General features: G+C 41.6%; 1 protein-coding gene across 2 annotated transcripts in view; it reads right to left on the bottom strand.

Annotated features, from left to right (window-relative positions):
- Positions 1 to 5,018: 5,018 nt before the first annotated feature.
- The window catches only part of LOC140187157 (proto-oncogene tyrosine-protein kinase Src-like), a 223,432-nt gene continuing 209,864 nt past the window's right edge, over positions 5,019 to 18,586 (bottom strand). For both annotated transcript variants that reach the window (XM_072242161.1, XM_072242170.1), the window contains exons 11-12: positions 15,852 to 15,983; positions 5,019 to 8,570 (exon numbers count right to left, since the gene is read on the bottom strand). In XM_072242161.1, the coding sequence (XP_072098262.1) occupies positions 8,362 to 8,570; positions 15,852 to 15,983 (341 nt within the window). In that variant the 3' untranslated portion in view covers positions 5,019 to 8,361. The remainder of the gene's footprint in view (positions 8,571 to 15,851; positions 15,984 to 18,586) is intronic.

Raw genomic sequence — 18,586 nt, 5'->3', positions numbered from 1 at the left:
GGTGTACAAAGGCTGTAATAAATTTAGTCAAGAAGAAAAGCTTACAAAAGGTTCAGAGAGCTAGGTAATGTTAGAGATCTGGAAGACTATATAAGGCTAATAGGAAGGAGCTTAAGAAGGAAATTAGGAGAGCCAGAATGGGCCATGAGAAGGCCTTGGCGGGCAGGATTAAGGAAAACCCCAAGGCTTTCTACAAGTATGTGAAGAGCAAGAGGATAAGATGTGAGAGAATAGGACCTATCAAGTGTAACAGTGGGAATGTGTGTATGGAACTGGAAGAAATAGCAGGGGTACTTAATGAATACTTCAGTATTCACTATGGAAAAGGATCTTGGTGATTGTAGTAATGCAGACTGAAAAGCTTGAGCATGAAGATATTAAGAAAGAGTATGTGCTGGAGCTTTTGGAAAGCATCAAGTTGGATAAGTCGCCAGGACCGGATGAGATGTACCCCAGGCTACTGTGGGAGGCAAAAGAGGAGATTGCTGATCCTCTGGCGATGATCCTTGCATCATCAATGGGGACGGGAGAGGTTCCAGAGGGATTGGAGGGTTGTGGATGTTGTTCCTTTATTCAAGAAAGGGAGTAGAGATAGTCCAGGAAATTATAGATCTGTGAGTCTTACCTCAGTGGTTGGTAAGTTGATGGAGAAGATCCTGAGAGGCAGGATTTATGAGCATTTGGAGAGGTATAATATGATTAGGAGTAGTCAGCATTGCTTTGTCAAGGGCAGGTCATGCCTTACGAGCCTGATTTAATTTTTTTGAGGATGTGACTAAACATATTGATGAAGGAAGAGCAGTAGATGTAGTGTATATGGATTTCAGCAAGGTATTTAATAAGGTACCCCATGCAAGGCTTATTGAGAAAGTAAGGAGGCATGGGATCCAAAGGGACATTGTTTTGTGGATCGAGAACTGGCCTGCCCACAGAAGGCAAAGAGTGGTTGTAGACGGGTCATATTCTGCATGAAGGCCAGTGACCAGTGGTGTGCCTCAGGGATCTGTTCTGGGACCCCCTACTCTTCGTGATTTTTATAAATGACCTGGATGAGGAAGTGGAGGGATAGGTTAGTCAGTTTGCTGATGACACAAATGTTGGGGGTGTTGTGGATAGTGTAGAGAGCTGTCAGAGGTTACAGTGGGGCATTGATAGGAAGCAAAACTGGGCTGAGAAGTGGCAGATGGAGTTCAACCCAGATAAGTGTGAAGTGGTTCAGTTTGGTAGGTCAAATATGATGGCAGAATATAGTATTAATGGTAAAACCCTTGGCAGTGTGGAGGATCAGAGGGATCTTGGGGTCCAAGTCTAGAGGACGCTCAAAGCAGTTGCACAGGTTGATTCTGTGGTTAAGAAGGCATACGGTGTATTGGCCTTCAATTGTGGAATTGAATTTCGGAGCCGAGAGGTAATGTTGCAGCTATATACAACCCTAGTCAGACCCCACTTGGAGTACTGTGCTCAGTTCTGGTCGCTTCACTACAGGAAGGATGTGGAAGCCAGAGAAAGGATGCAGAGGAGATTTACAAAGACGTTGCCTGGATTGGGGAGCACGCCTTATGAGAACTGGTTGAGTGAACCTGGCCTTTTCTCTTTGGAGGAGGAGAGGTGACCTGATAGAGGTGTATAAGATGATGAGAGGCATTGATCATGTGGATAGTCAGAGGCTTTTTCCCAGGGCTGAAATGGTTACCACAAGAGGGCACAGGTTTAAGGTGCTTGGGAGTAGATACAGGGGAGATGTCAGGGGTAAGTTTTTTTTTTTTTACTCAGAGTAGTGAGTGTGCCAGCAACGGTGGTGGAGGCAGATATGATAGGGTCTTTTAAGAGACTCCTAGATAGGTACATGGAGCTTAGAAAAATAGAGGGCTATAGGTAAGCCTAGTATAGGTGCTTGTTGGTTTTCCTCTCGATGCCCTCTACGGCAGTCATGGGGAACTCAAAGTGTGAAGAGCCAGAGAAGCCTGGGCAGAAGGCTGTATTGGTACAGCCAGGTCTTGAACTTAGCAGGAAGTCTGGATTTGTCGATTTTCTTCAGCCATTTGTCTTGTCTGCTTCACAGCATTGGTGACATTAGCCCCATCAGTCACTGACAAATTAAACCACTTCCCCAAGCATTTTATCGGGTTATCTTCGATGGAAGGGATGACCTCACCCTGAACGTGGAGGCTAAACTTGCTAGTAACTTTGCCCTTTCTGATCACCATACACCTGGACTTCTTGGCCTTGAAGGACATCCTCACCCAAGTGGCTACATTGTCCAGGGTTTCCAATACCCATCTTGCTTGGACATATGACACAGTTGTTATAGTGATGTCGTCCATGAACCCTCGTACAGCCGGCTGAACAATGCCCGACTCCAGCGTTGGGCCGTGGGTTACATCTGCTGATATTAGGAGGTTCATTCCCATAATAAATAGGGTGGGGGAGATGGTGCACCCTGTTGGAATCCCCTTCTGGAGGTCCTGCCAACTAGTTGTGAAATGGGCTGAGTTTAATCCTCCTAGGTAGCTGATGATTATGTCTCAAATAGCCACTGGGATGTAGTAGTGGTCAAGTCCTTCTAGGATGTGGTCATGTGGAATAGACCCGTAGGTGTTCGCGAGGTCTAACCAGACAACTGTTAGGTCGCCTTTTTTCTGCTTGGCCTCACGGATCAAATGGCTAATCATTGAGGTGTGTTCCAGACACCCTGAAAAGCCTGGAATACTGCCATTCTGGCTGGATGTGTTGATATAGTGGTTCTGCGTCATGTAAGAAGTCAGCCTTCTTGCAAGCACAGAAAAGAAAATCTTACATTCCACATCCAGGATGGAAATTGTCCTAAACTGGGCAATTGTGGAAGAATCCTCTTCCTTTGGAATAAAGCACCCCTCTGCCAATTTCCAGCTTGATGGAATAGTACCTTTGGCCCAGATCTTTCTCATGACCTTCCACAGCCTCCAAAGAAGCTTTGGGCATTTCTTATACATCTTATAAGGTATGCTGCTTGGGCCTGGGGCAGCTGATGCTTTAGCTTTCTGGATGATGTCCTGGATTTCCTGCTGTGTAGGCTCCTTCACATTCAGTTCAATTGATGGATTTTCCGGTCTACGCACAGCCCGATTGGTTCCTAGTCCCTGACCCCTCTGTGGGTCGCTGTGCACCTCCCGCAGGAACTCCTCTGCCTCTGGCTTCGAGCTGGACAGTATACCAGATCTTTGTTGGCCGAGAAGAGTCCTGGTGAAGCTGAATGGATCTCTCACAAACTGCGCTCGCCTTTTCTCTTTCTTCCCTGTTTGCTGTCATAGATGTTCAGCCCTCCGGAGCTTGCACAGCTTTTCCCGCAGCATACTGGATAAGACCGTGATTCCTTCTTTTTCAGCCAGTGAGCTGGTTTTAAACCTCTTGTTGAATGTCTTTAATTTGCCTCTCAAGCGATGAACCTCCCTTTCCCTCCTATTTGGTTGCCACGGTAACTCGGGCTGGCTTCTCTGCTCCATTGGGCCAAATCGTTCCTTAGCTAGATTGTATGCTATGGCTGTGAGTGAGTCGATCTTTCTGTGTACTGGACCTGCTAAGGCAACTTCCAGTATGCTGTCTAAATCATCATCGAACTGCACCCAGGCGCTGTTGTCCAACAATCTAGGCCATTTGATCCTGTCTTTCCTTGACAAATGGGCTGGGGTAGCCGCTGAGCTCACTTGGTCTGTTGTTTGCTGCTGTGGTGACTCAAGTGCGGAGAGATCTTCAGCTCTGTGGGGTGCTTCCTGGCTGGAATTCTCCTTCATCTCACCGGACACCAAGTCCGTGCGCTGCACTTGGGTCACCATTGATCCACATCTGGACCTGCTGTGGTGTATCTTGAGCCCTCTGATGTTTTTGCGGACTTTCCTGCAATGATACCTTACCGTGAATTCCTCTCCTGTCAGTGTTGTTTGCTTTAGCTTCCTCGTAGTCATGTTTCCTGTCCTGGCCGTTGCTGGTATGACCATCCCATTGAGTCTCTCATCCTCTCTTCCCCCCCGTGCCCCCACCCCAGGGGAGACTCTGGGGGTATTGCTCTTCGTGTTCAGGCGTAGCTTGAGTGATGCCCTCTTGCAAGTGCTGCCCACAAGGTTGCTAGCCTTGTGAGCCCGTGCCAGTCTTTCCTGGAGGGCAGCTGTCTCTCTAGCGTCACCGACCTTCCTCGGTTGACATCTAGTCTTTCCTAGAAGCCACTGGTACAAACCAGAGATTACTTGTTACATACACCTGTTAGGGTGCATTCTCCAGATACCTTAAAGGTAACCGTAGCCTTCAGCCAGGAGCAGATGTCATCAGGTGGTTCCCAACCTTCACGGAGTGTTTCAACCCTTAACCACAACACTCTGCAGTGGTGGCCAAATCACTGCCTATCTGCTCCTGACTTCCAACTTCCCTCCTCTCGCCTTCTCCAAATCCAACAAGAGGCTCGTTCTGCCTCTTCCCCAAACCTACAACCCTAATCTGTCTAAGTCATGCCCCTCCCCTAATCTTCATATCATCTGCAAACTTGGCAACAAAGCCATCTATTCTATCATCTAAATAATTGATTTACAGCATAAAAAGCTGTCCCAACACCGACCCCATACATGTGAACATTTGAATGACAATAAACTTGAACCTGAAAAATTGTATATGTAGAGTTCAAAATGTGCCTGGAAGATAACTTCTTGTTCTGGCTCTGAACAAATGATTTTCCTTTATTTTGTTTGCAAGATATAGTTGGTGTGGCTATTTAAAACTGAGGTGCATAAGAATATACACAGATGATGGTAAGTACAGTATCAGAATTTCCTTATTCTGGAGAGTTATAGAGGCTAAAACATTGGAGAGTTTTAAAGAGGAAGTAGATAAGCTCAGGGAATTGAGGGCTGTGAGAACTGGAAAAGAAGATACAAGGCCTGAGGCTGAACAAGCATGTTGAATGAAAATTCTGCTCTTACTATCTTTTGTTCATTAATACTTCCATTATCAGACACAGTAAACATTGTGATATTTCTTCTACAGGCAAAAAGTAGTGGTAACATCAGTGTAGTTTAATTTTTTTTTGTTTAATTGCACAAAAATGGAACATGAATTTGCAAAAAAGAACTTACTCCCCACCCTTCCCCAAAATTACAAAAGAGCTTACACCCGAACATAATTATACACAGCAGAAATATGTGGAAATACATATATAAAGGTGAATATTAAGGTTTCAAAATGCAAAGATTGCATTTTTTGTAAAAAAAAATTGATTCATAATTGAAAATCAATATATTCTCTGCACAGGCCATGGGAATGTGTACATCATAAGTCTGAAGTACCATACTAACAAAATATTGCATACACAATTCATTGTTTTCATAAAGAAACAACATGAAATTTCATAGATAATTAAAAAAGAGCTTCAAAGAGAATTTATGAAAATCACTTTAGTAGCTGTTTTGCCAATTTTTATTTTTGTTCGGATACAGTGCGGAATAGGCCCTTTAAGCTATTCCGCACAGCACCACCTAATTTAACTTGAGCCTAATCACGGGACAATTTACAAAGACCAATTAACCTATCCACCAGTACATCTTTGGACTGTGGGGGAAACCCACGCGGTCACGGGGAGAACGTACAAACTCCTCACAGACAGCGACGGGAATTGAGCCCGGGTCGCTGGTACAGTAGAGTGGTGTACTAACCACTACGATGTTGTGCCGTCCTGCAATAGCTGCAGCTGGAAAGTGAAAACTTGAACAGCATACATTTTGCTCTGAAATTTTGTAATACTTTATATTATATACAAAGGACTGACTGAACCTATTCCACCATTTGACTCCAGTGTCTTTGTTTCTCAATTCACCAAACTAGCTAAAGCATTTCCTCAATTCAGTACAAACTTCCTTTTTCTTTTCCCCTCACACATTGTGTCATTCCAAATGCATCCTTAAGATTCTGTGCAGTCTTTGATCACAGTGAGACAATGACAAGAGATAGGCCTGTGATTTAAGAGGCATTACCAACTACAGTTAGTAGCTAATGAATAACAAATTATTCACACTCATTAGGAATTCACAGAGGATTATTAGCAAGATTTTTCAATTGTACCATTTCTTGCCTATATTTTCCAAAATTTGAACTCTCATGCACTGATTACTGTTAGCTTGATAGTCAGCCTGAAAAGGAAACAGAACACTTAATGTGCTGTTCAAGCTGAACTCACGTTAGCATGTTAGCTAAAATTCACTTTGCATGAATTAAGAGCCAAGATTATTCAGCTGATGATGAGGAAGTTGGGAGAATTTTCACACGATCATTCACTTGTAGTCTATTCATTTCACCATCTCAATCTCCACCTTTGTGCTCATCTGAAGAACTGAAGGCAGAGCCTGTTCTTCCCAACACACATGAAACCAGTTTGCTTTTTTGAGAAGGCAGCTATGAAGGGAAACAAAATGTTGCCACTAATTCACTAGTTTGACCATATTAACAATTACCAGTGAAGATACGGCTAAAACTCTATTTTGATCAGAAATTATTGTAGTGGAATTCAGGAATTAAGGTAACACAGGTTAAAAAAGAACTAATTAACAGGAGGAATATCGTTTTTTTTGTGGGGAAATGAGGCAGCCTCCTTGGATCATAGATCATTACAGCATTTTATGGTAACAAAACTCTTTGGATCCAACTTTATAAATGTCTTGATACAGCACATAAGTTATAATTCCCCCCTATCTTTGCATTACAGCAGATCCTTGCTATTCTAATGCAGTCCAATATATATAGTTTGTACCCATAGCAATAGTGTCCATTGACGCTCAATTCCCATGCCTGACTCCCTCAGCTGACCTTTACTTGGCTATCAACAATAAGTTGATGATCATAGAAGTAACTTGTCATTGCCCATCAGAGAAACAACCTTCAACACCCAGTGAAACATGTTTTCAGACATTCTGCAGGGAGTGAGAAAATCTCTACAATGCAATCCTGCTGATGTGTGCAAAACAGAATATATATTACAGCCTGTGCAAAAATACTTATATCACCTTAAAATCCAAGGTCTTGAAATCCCACTGTGCAAATATTAGTGCTGAATAGTTTATGGCTTTGTATGCAATTCCTTTTTAACAATGTTAACAGGTTTAAAATGAATGGGTTAACATTGCTAGGACAAAGGATTTTCACACAAATGCATATTTTAATATTCACATAACAATGGCCAAATATGTACGTTTGGCTTCAAACTAAGCGAATATTTATTGAGGCTGATTTATTTGCAATAAAAAGATTTTTATCATAGTATTCTGCAAAATTTCATATATCCAGTGGCATTAAATGTGCATCTGTAATAAGCATTCATGTTTGGCACCTTATTAATTCTGTCTGGAAAACAGAACGGCTTGTCTCATATATTCATGTTGACCACTAGATGGCAGTCCTGAGGACACCTACTACAATGGGCCTGGGTTTGCACACACATATTCAACTGAACCACAATGCGTTTATCATGGTTGCCTAATATGCCTGCTATAACCAATTAATACTATCTCTGAAAGCCAACCAACTCACTTATTATTCTTAAGAAACAGCAAAATGTTTCATTGTCTTGATCACATTATTGCTATATCAAGTCATAAAAGATGGCAGCTTATCCAATGTTTTTGTTCCTCTCATCAGCAAAAAAAAACATTATATACATAAAGTACTGCAGGGGAGACAAAACACTGAAATACTTAGGCTTTACCATCATATTAATCAGAATTAGTTTTCTACAATTCATACGGATTAAAATATAAATAATAATAACGGCATGTTATACCAAAAATACTAAAAAGGAAATGTGCAAAATGTCCTAATGTTGTTGCAATTTCCAGTTAAGTAAATTGTATACAAGAACATTTTTCTCTAGATTAACTAGTCTGTCACCAAAAGCATGATAGACCTCTAGTGTGTTTTAATCCTTAGTTGGATTACTATACTTTCCCAATCTTAGAAGGAAATGCTGCTGTAAAGATATCATTCTAGGTTTATTTTTGTAGGTAAACTATAGAAGGGACAGTCAATAGGTTTGAGAGGTTAAAAATTAATTAAGGAGACAGAATTCTTTATTTGGTATTTTGCCTTTGTTTGCACAAGGAAATTCTTCATTACCTCTTTAGTCAGAACCTTACCCATCAATAGGTGTTGAAATTCAAATTAAATATCTATAGTGCCTCATAAACAAAATTAGCTATACACTGTGGAAGAATATGCAAAAATGAATTAGTGCACAGTGCACGGGAATTCCAGTTACTAAGCCGATTTAAGGGCGACGTGCAGCTAGGCTGATTGAATTTTTGCATTTTTCAAGCTGCACACGGTCTCGAATGCTGCCTCCAGTGACTGGGCCTACAAGTTTTCTCCTGGCTGGTACTGAGGTTCTGTAGAAGTAAAGTAATCTTCTAGGAAGGCCTGCAAATACTCAAAGGTCGGTCTCTCTTCTGGCTCCTTCTTCCAACACTGGATCATGAGATCATGGAGGGACTCGGGACATTCGGGCGGGCACGGCATTCGATAACCACGTTCCACCTGATCCAGGACCTCCCGGTTTACCATTCCTGTCAATCAAAACAAGTTGACATGAGTAAGAGGTCCAAGTGTTAGCACCTTTCAGCCACTCTGCTGTAGAGTAGATTTTCATTCTCTGTAAAATTATAACAAAAACCAACAAAAATGCTGCAATTTGAAACCTGCAGAATTGAAGAATTCTGTTCCTCTCTGTAATCTAGTAAAGTCACCAGAGAGACGCAACTGGTAAATATGAAGTAGTCTTTCTATTCAACAAAATGAGATACAGCAGACATCATATTGAGACCCTTTTTGGGCAAAGAGGCCAGCTCGACCCAATATTATATGACATTTTTTATACTAAAGATCAAAGGACAATATACTTACAATGTATGTACAATGCTTCCTTTGAAATATAAACAACTTTCACACCATTTCTGCGCACCCACACTAGACACCCAAATGAATATTAAATCAGCATCGTCTGGTTTTCCAATTAACCATAAGATATAGGAGTAGAATTGGGCCTTTTGGCCCAACAACTCTGCTCCACCATTTCATCATGGCTGCTCCAATTTTCCTCTCAGCCCTAATCTCCTACCTTCTCTTCATATCCCTTCATGCCCTTACCAATCAAGAATCTATCAACCTCTGCTTTAAATATATATAAAGACTTGGCCTCCACAGCTGCCAATGGCAAAGAATTCAAGATTCACCACTCACTGGCTAAAGAAATTCTCCCTCATCTCCAATCTAAAAAGACGCCCCTCTATTCTGAGACTGTGGCCTCTTGCCTTATACTCTCCCACCATAGGAAATATCCTCTCGGCTTCCACTCTATCAAACCTTTTCACCATTTGATAGGTTTCAATGAGGTCACCTCTTAATCTTCTAAGTTCTAGTTAAAACAGGCTCAGAGCCATCAAAGACATTTCATATGACAAGCCATCCTGGAATCATTTTCATGAACCTCCTTTGAACCCTCTCCATTTTCAGAACATCCTTTCTAAGATAAGGGGCACAAAACTGCTCACAACACTGCAAGTGAGGTATCACTAGTGCTTTATAAAGTCTCAACATTACATCCTCTTGAAATTAATGCTAGCATCATAAGTGCCTTCCTCACTACAGACTCAACTTGCAAAGTAACCTTTAGGGAATCCTGTACAAGGACTCCCAGTCCCTTTGCACCTCAGTTTTTTTTGTATTGCTCTCCATTTGGAAAATAGTTGACCTTTTCATTTCTTCTACCAAAGTCCATGACCATTCACTTCCCAAAACTGTATTCCACCTGCCATTTCTATGTCTATTCTCCTAATTCGTCTAAGTCCTCTCTACTTCCTCAAAACTACCTGTCCCTCCACCTGTCTTCATATCATCTGCAAACTTTGCAATAAATCCATCAACTCTATCATCAACGGTCCAAACTCAGGCCCCTGTGGAACACCACTAGCCCTTTATTCCCGCACTTTGCCTCCTGCCAATCAGCCAATGCTTCATCCATTCTAGAATCCTTCATGTGATACCATGGGCTCATAGCTTGTAAAGCAGCCTCATGTGTGGTCATTTGGTTGCTAATTTAATTGGTTTGGCACAACATTGTGGGCCATTCCTGTGCAGTACTGTTTGATCTACGTTCTAAGACAAACTGAAAATATAAAAGAAAAACAAATAGTGATAATAATAAATAATACTGAGAACATGAGTTGTAGAGTACTTGAAAATGAACCCATAGATTACATTCAGTGATCAGTTCAGTGTTTTGGTGAGTGAAGTTATCCATCCCGATTCAGGATGGTGTTGGTACCGGATGGAGTGAGGATAGAGTTTGCTGAGAGGACAGGAAAGACTGGCGATAACTGCCTTGAAATGGTCCAGTCTGGAGATGACAAAGACATGGAAGAGAGTTTCAGCAGTGAATGAGCTGGAGAAGAACTGGGGATAGTCAATAAAGCCAGTCTGAGTGGTCTATCACAGGCTATAAAATGAGGGTTAGGTCGTGAACAGCCTAGTTTAGTTTCAAACACTATGGAACGGAACTGAATCAGTGTGGCTGGCAAAGGGAGTTCGTGATGAGGATTCAGTAACTGATGAGAACTTCTGTTTTTAGTCATCTGGATTTTGGAGAAGCAATCTTAGAGACAGAGGAGAGGTAGAGTGGAAATGGTGATCTTGACCCAACGGACATCAGTGTATGGAGCTGCAGAGGGTTGTAAGCCTAGCTCATGTAAACTCATCGGCACTAGCTTCCCCACCATCAAGGGCATCTTCTAAAGGTAATGCCTCAAAAAAAAGGAGGCGTTCATCATGAAGAACCCTCCCCACACAGGACATGCCCTCTTCGCCTTAGTACCATCAGGGAGAGGTGCAGGAGCCTGAAGATACACACTCAACATTTTAGCAACAGTTTATTCCACCAGATTTCTGAATGGTCCATGAACAGTACTTCACTACTTTGCTTTCTCTTTGCAGTACCTTTTCTTAATATATATTTCTTATTGTCACTTACAGCTATTATATATTGCACTGTACTGCTGCCACAAAACAACAAACTTCATGACACATGTCAGTGCTAATAAACCTGCTTTTGATTCTGATGTAGAAATGAATGCTAACTGCAGATATATTCTTAAATTCCAGTTCTCCAAGTGGCTTATTACATCGGATTACATCAGCAAGTCATCTGACCATCTGATAGTGCACTTTCATAGATCCAAGATGGCACCAGTGAACCTTGGAGACGTTCTGTGGGCTGCGGACAATAGTTATTGAGTATGAATCTCAGGGTTGTACATGGTACCTCGATAATAAATTTAATTTGAACAAGCTGGTGTCTGTGAACACCTTATTTTTTTTGTGTGAGCTAAATCACTGATAATTTACTGGTATCACCTACCTAAATGACATTTGGCAATTCCTCGTTCAATTCCTGTGTGCTGGGTGAAGTGGAAGTGCGCTGGTTGTATTCAAAATGAAAATTAAACATCACGGCCCACTAAAGACCGTAGCAGCAGACTAGAGAGTGAGAGAGAAGCAGCAATGTGTTTGATCTCGGAAGCCAGCCAGTGGATTAAGGTTTTCTACTGGAACATCAGAATCAGATTTATTATCACCGGTATGTGACGTGAAACTTGTTAACTTAGCAGCAGCAGCATAACAGAAGTACCCATGTAAAGAGCAGGGGTATTAGAAAGAGGAATAAAACTGGCCAAGTATAGAAAGGGTTAAATACTTGGATGAGGAACAAGATGCATGCACATGTGGGAGAAGCAGGGATTATCGCAGCAACTCCATTAAGTAAATGGCCCGGCAGAGAAGGGCAGAAAGGGTCACTCTGTGAAATTGCTTTGATGACTAATAACCAACCAAACCACATCCAGAAAATACTTCTCTGTGGTGGGAAGAGCAATAGTTATAAACTTGCAATTAACATTAATCCTAAAAATATATTAAACAGAGCACCGACAAACACTATGATATCTCCTCAGCCTTATGGCAAATAGCAATCAGCATGAATCAGGACGACTTATAGTCTGTGAATTGATTGCGCTCTCCTAGGGTTTAAAAGTAATGACTGGTCAGATGCAGTTCAGTGCAGACTATTAAGTAGCCAGCCGTCAAAGTGCTTAGTTTGTATTTCATATACTGTATATAATAAACAGACAATGTCCATCCAAAGACTATCCCCTGTTGACGCACATTATTTGCCCCACTGCTCAGGCTGCCTTCAAGGGTAAAAAGTGAAGCTTTTATAGTGAGGTACTGTTCATGGGTTCACGGACCATTCAGAAATCTTGTGGAATGATTGGGGAACTATACTGGGGCCACTTACAGACACTTAATTATTTAACCAGGTATATGAATTTCAGAAGCAGATTAATTGCCTGCTGTGCTAATTCCAATATTATTCATGCTGTTTCATAAAAAGCTATTAATCAAATGGAACACGATTTGTATGAAAAGGCATTATATAAATGTAAAATCCTTTCTCTCCACAAGGTACAAAACTGCAATAAATTATAAAAAAATCCATCAAGTAGTTAACTCTCTGGACAATCACTTAAATTGTTATAATTCTATTAAGTGTATTTGAACAAAAAGGAACAGTGAATCAGGCTGTAATGTTGTACTCTGGTCTTGTAGATGTTGAGCAAAAGTCCATGCATCTCATTAGCCTCCAGGAATGCAAGACTGATGCCTTGGAGCTCAGTCTCCGAGCTTGCGGAAGCACAAACGTTGAGCTGGTCAAAGCTTCCTAGAGGAATTGCAGCATCCACACAAGTTCCAAGAATTAATAACCGATGAGTCTCATGTGGCATCACACAGGACATGCTCTCTTCTCATTGCTACCAACAGGAAGGAGGTACAGAAGCCTGAAGGCACACACTCAATGATTCAGGAACAGCTTCTTCCCCTCTGTCAACTGATTTCTGAATGGACATTGAACCCATGAACACTACCTCACTACTTTGTTATTTCTCTTTTTGCACTATTTTACACACACACACAAACACACTTACAGTAATTCAGTTTTTTTTCTCTCTATTATCTTGTATTGCATTGAACTGCTGCTGCCAAGTTCACGACATATGTCAGTGATATTAAACCTGATTCTGATGATACAGACAAAACTTGACTGGGTAGCTGTAGGTGCTGTCTGAATTGTTTGTGCGTACCATAGCACTGATGAATGGGTAACACACTACAGTCATTATCTGTTGGGACACTCATTCTCAAACCAAAAATGCCACTTTTTCTGATGTAGAACCATGTGGATGTTACAAAACTTGTTGTGAAGCTACCAGTTTAAGAAAAATGAAATAAATTAAACTGAAAACCAACAAACTACAAGGTGTCAAAACAAATGTTTTTCAGAATAAGCATGTGTTTCGACTTTGTTGCTCAAGCATCTGCAGAATCTTGTGCCTCCATTTTTCAGAAATAAATTTAAGAAAAATTGCACCTAATTAATGTGTGGTGAACATGCCATGTATATAAAGAGAGTAAAGATCTGTGGCCATACCTATAAATGTCTGAAGTTAAAAAATTACATCTGTTCAGTTTACTCAGCGAGTCAGAGTCTAGGTGTGATACGGTCACTGGGTGGCAGCTGTGTTGTGAATCACGCTGTTTAAATCATCATAGTTGTGCAATGCCAGCAGGTTGATGGATTAGTCATTCTATCCCTGCCCAACCTGTCAACATTAGCTCTATTTTAGGAGATAAACCTACAAAAGCATTTATCAAGTGAACTTTTAATTCCACCCCTAAAGGCATTGCCATATTGCTTGGGTCACAGACTGCCATTGTTCCTCCAGTCTTGGTAAAGAAGCAGGGACAAGGGAGTGGAGTCTGCTCCATTCTAAATCCAAAATTTACACAGCAAGGGTCAGGTAACAAGCATGGCTAGAAGCTTGAGCAAATCCTTGCCTTTCTTGAGCTCACCAACTCAAGATCTTTGTTAAAATATAGTAATTTATCAATATAGTGGGTATTGATGAGTCTCTAATTGAAACTATTTGTGCGTCATTTGTAGTTCAGATGAGCTTACACGTGTCAAAAATGTTCCTGCAATTGGCCACAGCCAATCCCATGGCAAGAAAGGTACAGGAACCTGTCTTGGGTACAATTCATCAAATTTTGATAAATAATTCCAGTTGCTGACACTTTTATGCCATTTAGTTTTATATGATTTAGTAGACAGAACATTCCACAAAGATAGTATCTACACTCCTTACTTCACCTGCGTTTTGCTCTAATTCCTTAAGTGTGGTGACTGCTTGTGGCACCTCAATTATTTCTTTCCCCGTATTTACAGATTTAAAAGACTTCTATGCAAATTTTGTTTCCAATATCCATGAGCAATTTATTTTTAAAAAATTACATAATGGATTCTGGTTATAACTGATTACAATTAGCATGGAATGAAGTAGGAATGATGGGTGACCTAATTGAAACCTATCGAATGGTGAAGCCTTGATAGAGTGGATGTGGAGAGGTTGTATCCTATGGTGGGAGGGTCTAGGACCAGAGGCCACACCCTCAGAATACAGGGGTGTCCTTTTAGAACAGAGATGAGGAGGAATTTCTTTAGCTAGAGAATGGCGAATCTGTGGAATTCTTTGCCACAGGCAGCTGTGGAGGCTAAGTCTTTACATATATTTAAGACAGAGGTTGATAGATTTTTGACTGGTCAGGGCATGATGGGATACGGGGAGAAGACAGGAGATTGGGGCTGAGAGGAAAAATGGACCAGTCATGATGAAATGACAGAGCAGACTTAATGGGCCAAATGGCCTAATTCTGCTTCTATATCTTATGGTCTTATTTTCTCGAACATAGAACACAGCAGGCATCAAGACCATTTGGTCTACCTAGTGCATAAATGCCTTTGTAAGAGCAATGCAACTAGCTCCACACCCTCATTCTCTCCCTACAATACTGCAAATTATTTTCTTTGTTTTATATAATTATCCAGCCTCATGGTCAATATTACACTTGAAACTGTCTCCATTATTACACCTGGCTGTGCATTCTAAACCAAACCACACTTTACTTCAATATATTTTTCCCTCATGTCACTTTTAAACTGAACTTTTCTAGACTGTTTCAAGGACTCTGCTGTTTGATGTTTAATATCCTGTGCGCTATTCGCTCAATTTTTGCTGTTTGCACAATTTGTTTTTTTTTTTTTTTTGGCGCATTGGGTGTTTTCTTTCATGGTGTTTGTTTCGTGGCTATCTGCAGGAAGATTAATCTCAGGGTTGATAATAAATGCACTTTGAATCTTTGGTTTTCACTTTCATTCTTCATTCTCTAGTTCTTGGTCCATCCACCTACAGTAGATCTATACCCTCCTGTATCAGACTCCCTGCAATCTCTTCCAAGGAAAATGATCAGAGTTTCTCCTGTCTACCCACATAGCCAAGGTTCCACTTCCCAAGGCTCATTTATGTAAAATCTCTTCTGCTCTTTTTAAAACCTTCATATCTTCCTGAAAATGGAGTGCCCAGAAGAGACACACTCAGCATTTTAGGAACACCTTCTTCCCCTCCGCCATCAGATTTCTGAATGGACTATGAACCAACCCATCAACACTATCTCACTATTTTTGCCTATTTATTTAATTTAATAATTTTATATATATAGTTTATTTATGTATTGCAATGTACTGCCACCACATAACACCAAATTTCATGGCATTCTGTATGTCAGTGATATTAAACATGATGCTAATTCTGATTCTAAAAGAGTTTGCTGACTGTGCACATTCCACAAGAATTGTTTAATACTCAGTAACCAGGAGATTTATTCTGTACTTCAGGATTTACCTGGATATGGTACTCTGCCCTTTGTAGCTAATTCAGTCATCAGAATTCCAAACGACCACACGTCAGATTTGATAGTAAACCGTCCATAGAGTGCAGCTTCCGGTGCCGTCCACTTGATAGGGAATTTCGCACCTGTAACACATGAATGCAAGTGAAGAAAAGAAATGAACAGGTAATCTCCTACCACAAACAACAGAAAATCTGCAGATGCTGGAAATCCAAGCAACACACACAAAATAGTGGAGAAACCCAGCAGGCCAGGCAGCATCTACGGAAAAGAGTAAACAGTCGACGTTTCGGGCCAAGACCCTTCGGCAGGACTCTGCACAACTGTATAATATTATGCCGCATAGGATTTACATATTTACTGGGAGCAATTACACCACTTTGTATTGTAAACTATTTAACTCAACAATGCTGCAGCAAATGATATAATTCTCTTCAATTATATTTGCTTAACCATAAGGGCAAACGATTCCGTAGGGATATGGAAATAGATTTATGAACAGTAGAAGGCAAGTTAACTAAGGGATTGAGATAATATGGAAGACTTATGTATTCTACTTGAGAATATTTCACAGATTAATTTCCATGAGGTTATCCCAGCAGCAACTCAATTATATATCTATAAATTCTGTACTACACTCACTGAAAAGCAGGCATAGTATTTCTTCCATTATTAAGATGTTACTTAGAATTAAAAATATTACGGCATACAACTTTCATCTGATGAGTGGTCACCATCATGAAGAATTAACATAATCTTCCTCTCTCCATCTGCCTGACCCGATTATTTTCAATATCGTCAATTTTGGGTTCAGATTCAGATTTATTTAATCACATGTACAGTGAAATGAGTCGTTTGCCTTCACAACCAACACACCCAAGATGTGCTGGGGACAGCCGGCAAGTTTCGCCACATATTCCGGCGACAACCACAGCGTCCCCACAATGTTCAGCAGAACAACACAAACAGCCACAAGATCAAAATAAGCTCCTTTGCCCCCCTTCCACTCACTCCCCCCACACACAGAGGCCTCCAAACCCAGAGCAAGCCACCTCTGGGCCTCCAGTCCTTGGCTCTGGGCTCTCAAACTCACAAACACATGGCCTTCAACCTCCAGACCCTGGTCTGGACTTGCAGACTTAACATTCAAGCAGATAGACCTCAGACTAATTTAGGTTTTTAGCAACTACATAATTTTGCCTTTGTACATGCGTACATTTTTATTTTCAACAGTGGCAGATCATTGGATAAAGACCTGATGGACACTGTTGTAAACTCCAGTCAACAGCCACTCTGCCAGTATTATCCACTCACATTAAATGTTTTTAAGATTCCCTGCTGGATATGATGGAATTGTTGAATACATTAACTTGTGAATAGGTGGTATAAAGTAATGCTTGACAAAAATGATAGACATTTATTATCAAACATTCATATATGTTACATCCAGATCTGGGCACAAGTGGGCAGCCAACGCAGCTGTGGAGCAGGCAGTGTGTTCTCTGAAGCTGCGAGATATCATCGGCAACCCCTGCATCGGGCGGCAAGGCCTCAGCTCAGTTCACTTCCAGCAGTGGGGAAACGCAAGCATAAGGAACTGGCGAGACATGGTACAGGCAGAAGTACGGATCCGTGAGGAAGAGAAGCGGATGTCAAAGGCAGAGGGACGAGGGTCCCAGGGTGCCTGGACAAAATGGGATCTGCCCAAGCACAAGATCTCATGGGCAGTTATGGAAACTGGAGCCCTTCCGTATTTCCTTCCTCTTGCGATCTGTGTATGACACCCTTCCTTTGCCATTACATCTGTACACATGGGGGGTGAGAGAGGACCCGAACTGTAAGCTCTATAGTCAAAAGGGGACACTGGCTCATATACTGTCTGGGTGCAAAACAGCTCTAACTCAAGGACGGTATAGGTGGTGCCATGATAAGGCTCTTGCTGACACACTAGAATGGCGAGAGAGATGCAAGAAGAGGATGGCTGACACATATTTGAGGAAGGCCATCACCTTCGCAAAGGGGGAGCCAAGCCTTTCGTAACCAAGCAACCAAAGCCCAATCTGCTGCTAACAGTCAGGTCCTGGGAGATGAGGGTCGATGTGGGAAGGAGGCTGCAGTTCCTGGATGTGGTGCACACAACCCTACGCCCGGACGTTTTACTGTGGTAAATAATTCTGGTTGAGCTGACTGTGCTGTGGGAGGAGGGATGGGAAGATGCCCACGAGAGAAAGGCCTTGAAGTACCAGCCCTTAGTGCAGGAGTGTAAAGACAAGGGATGGCAGGCATGGTTGTTCCCTGTGGAGATCAGCTGCAGAGGTTTCCCAGCCAAATCAGCATGGTGGTTGTTGTCAGCTCTGGGCCTGATTGAAAGCAGCAAAAAAAACAAGCAACTTGTAAGATGGGGGAAGAGGCAGAACGAGCCTCTTGTTGGATTTGGAGTAGGCGCGAGGAGGGAAGCTAGAAGCCAGGAGCAGATGGGCAGTGATTTAGCCACCACTGCCAGGGCACCAACTGGAGAGTGTCATGGTTAAGGGTCAAAACACTCTGTGAAGGTTGGGAACCACCTGATGATATCTGCTCCTGGTTGAAAGCTACGGCTACCTTATAAGGTATCCGGAGAATGCATCCTAACAGGTGTATGTAACAAGTAATAAATCAGCACTATACTTTTAAAAACTCACTTAAAGTTGAACGCTTGTGAAATTATTTATCCATGCACACTACCATT

Source organism: Mobula birostris, chromosome 2, assembly GCF_030028105.1.
Source record: "Mobula birostris isolate sMobBir1 chromosome 2, sMobBir1.hap1, whole genome shotgun sequence".
Classification (NCBI taxonomy): Eukaryota; Metazoa; Chordata; class Chondrichthyes; order Myliobatiformes; family Myliobatidae; genus Mobula; species Mobula birostris.
The sequence above is the reverse complement of the archived record's forward strand: the minus strand, read 5'-3'. Positions and strand labels throughout refer to the sequence as shown.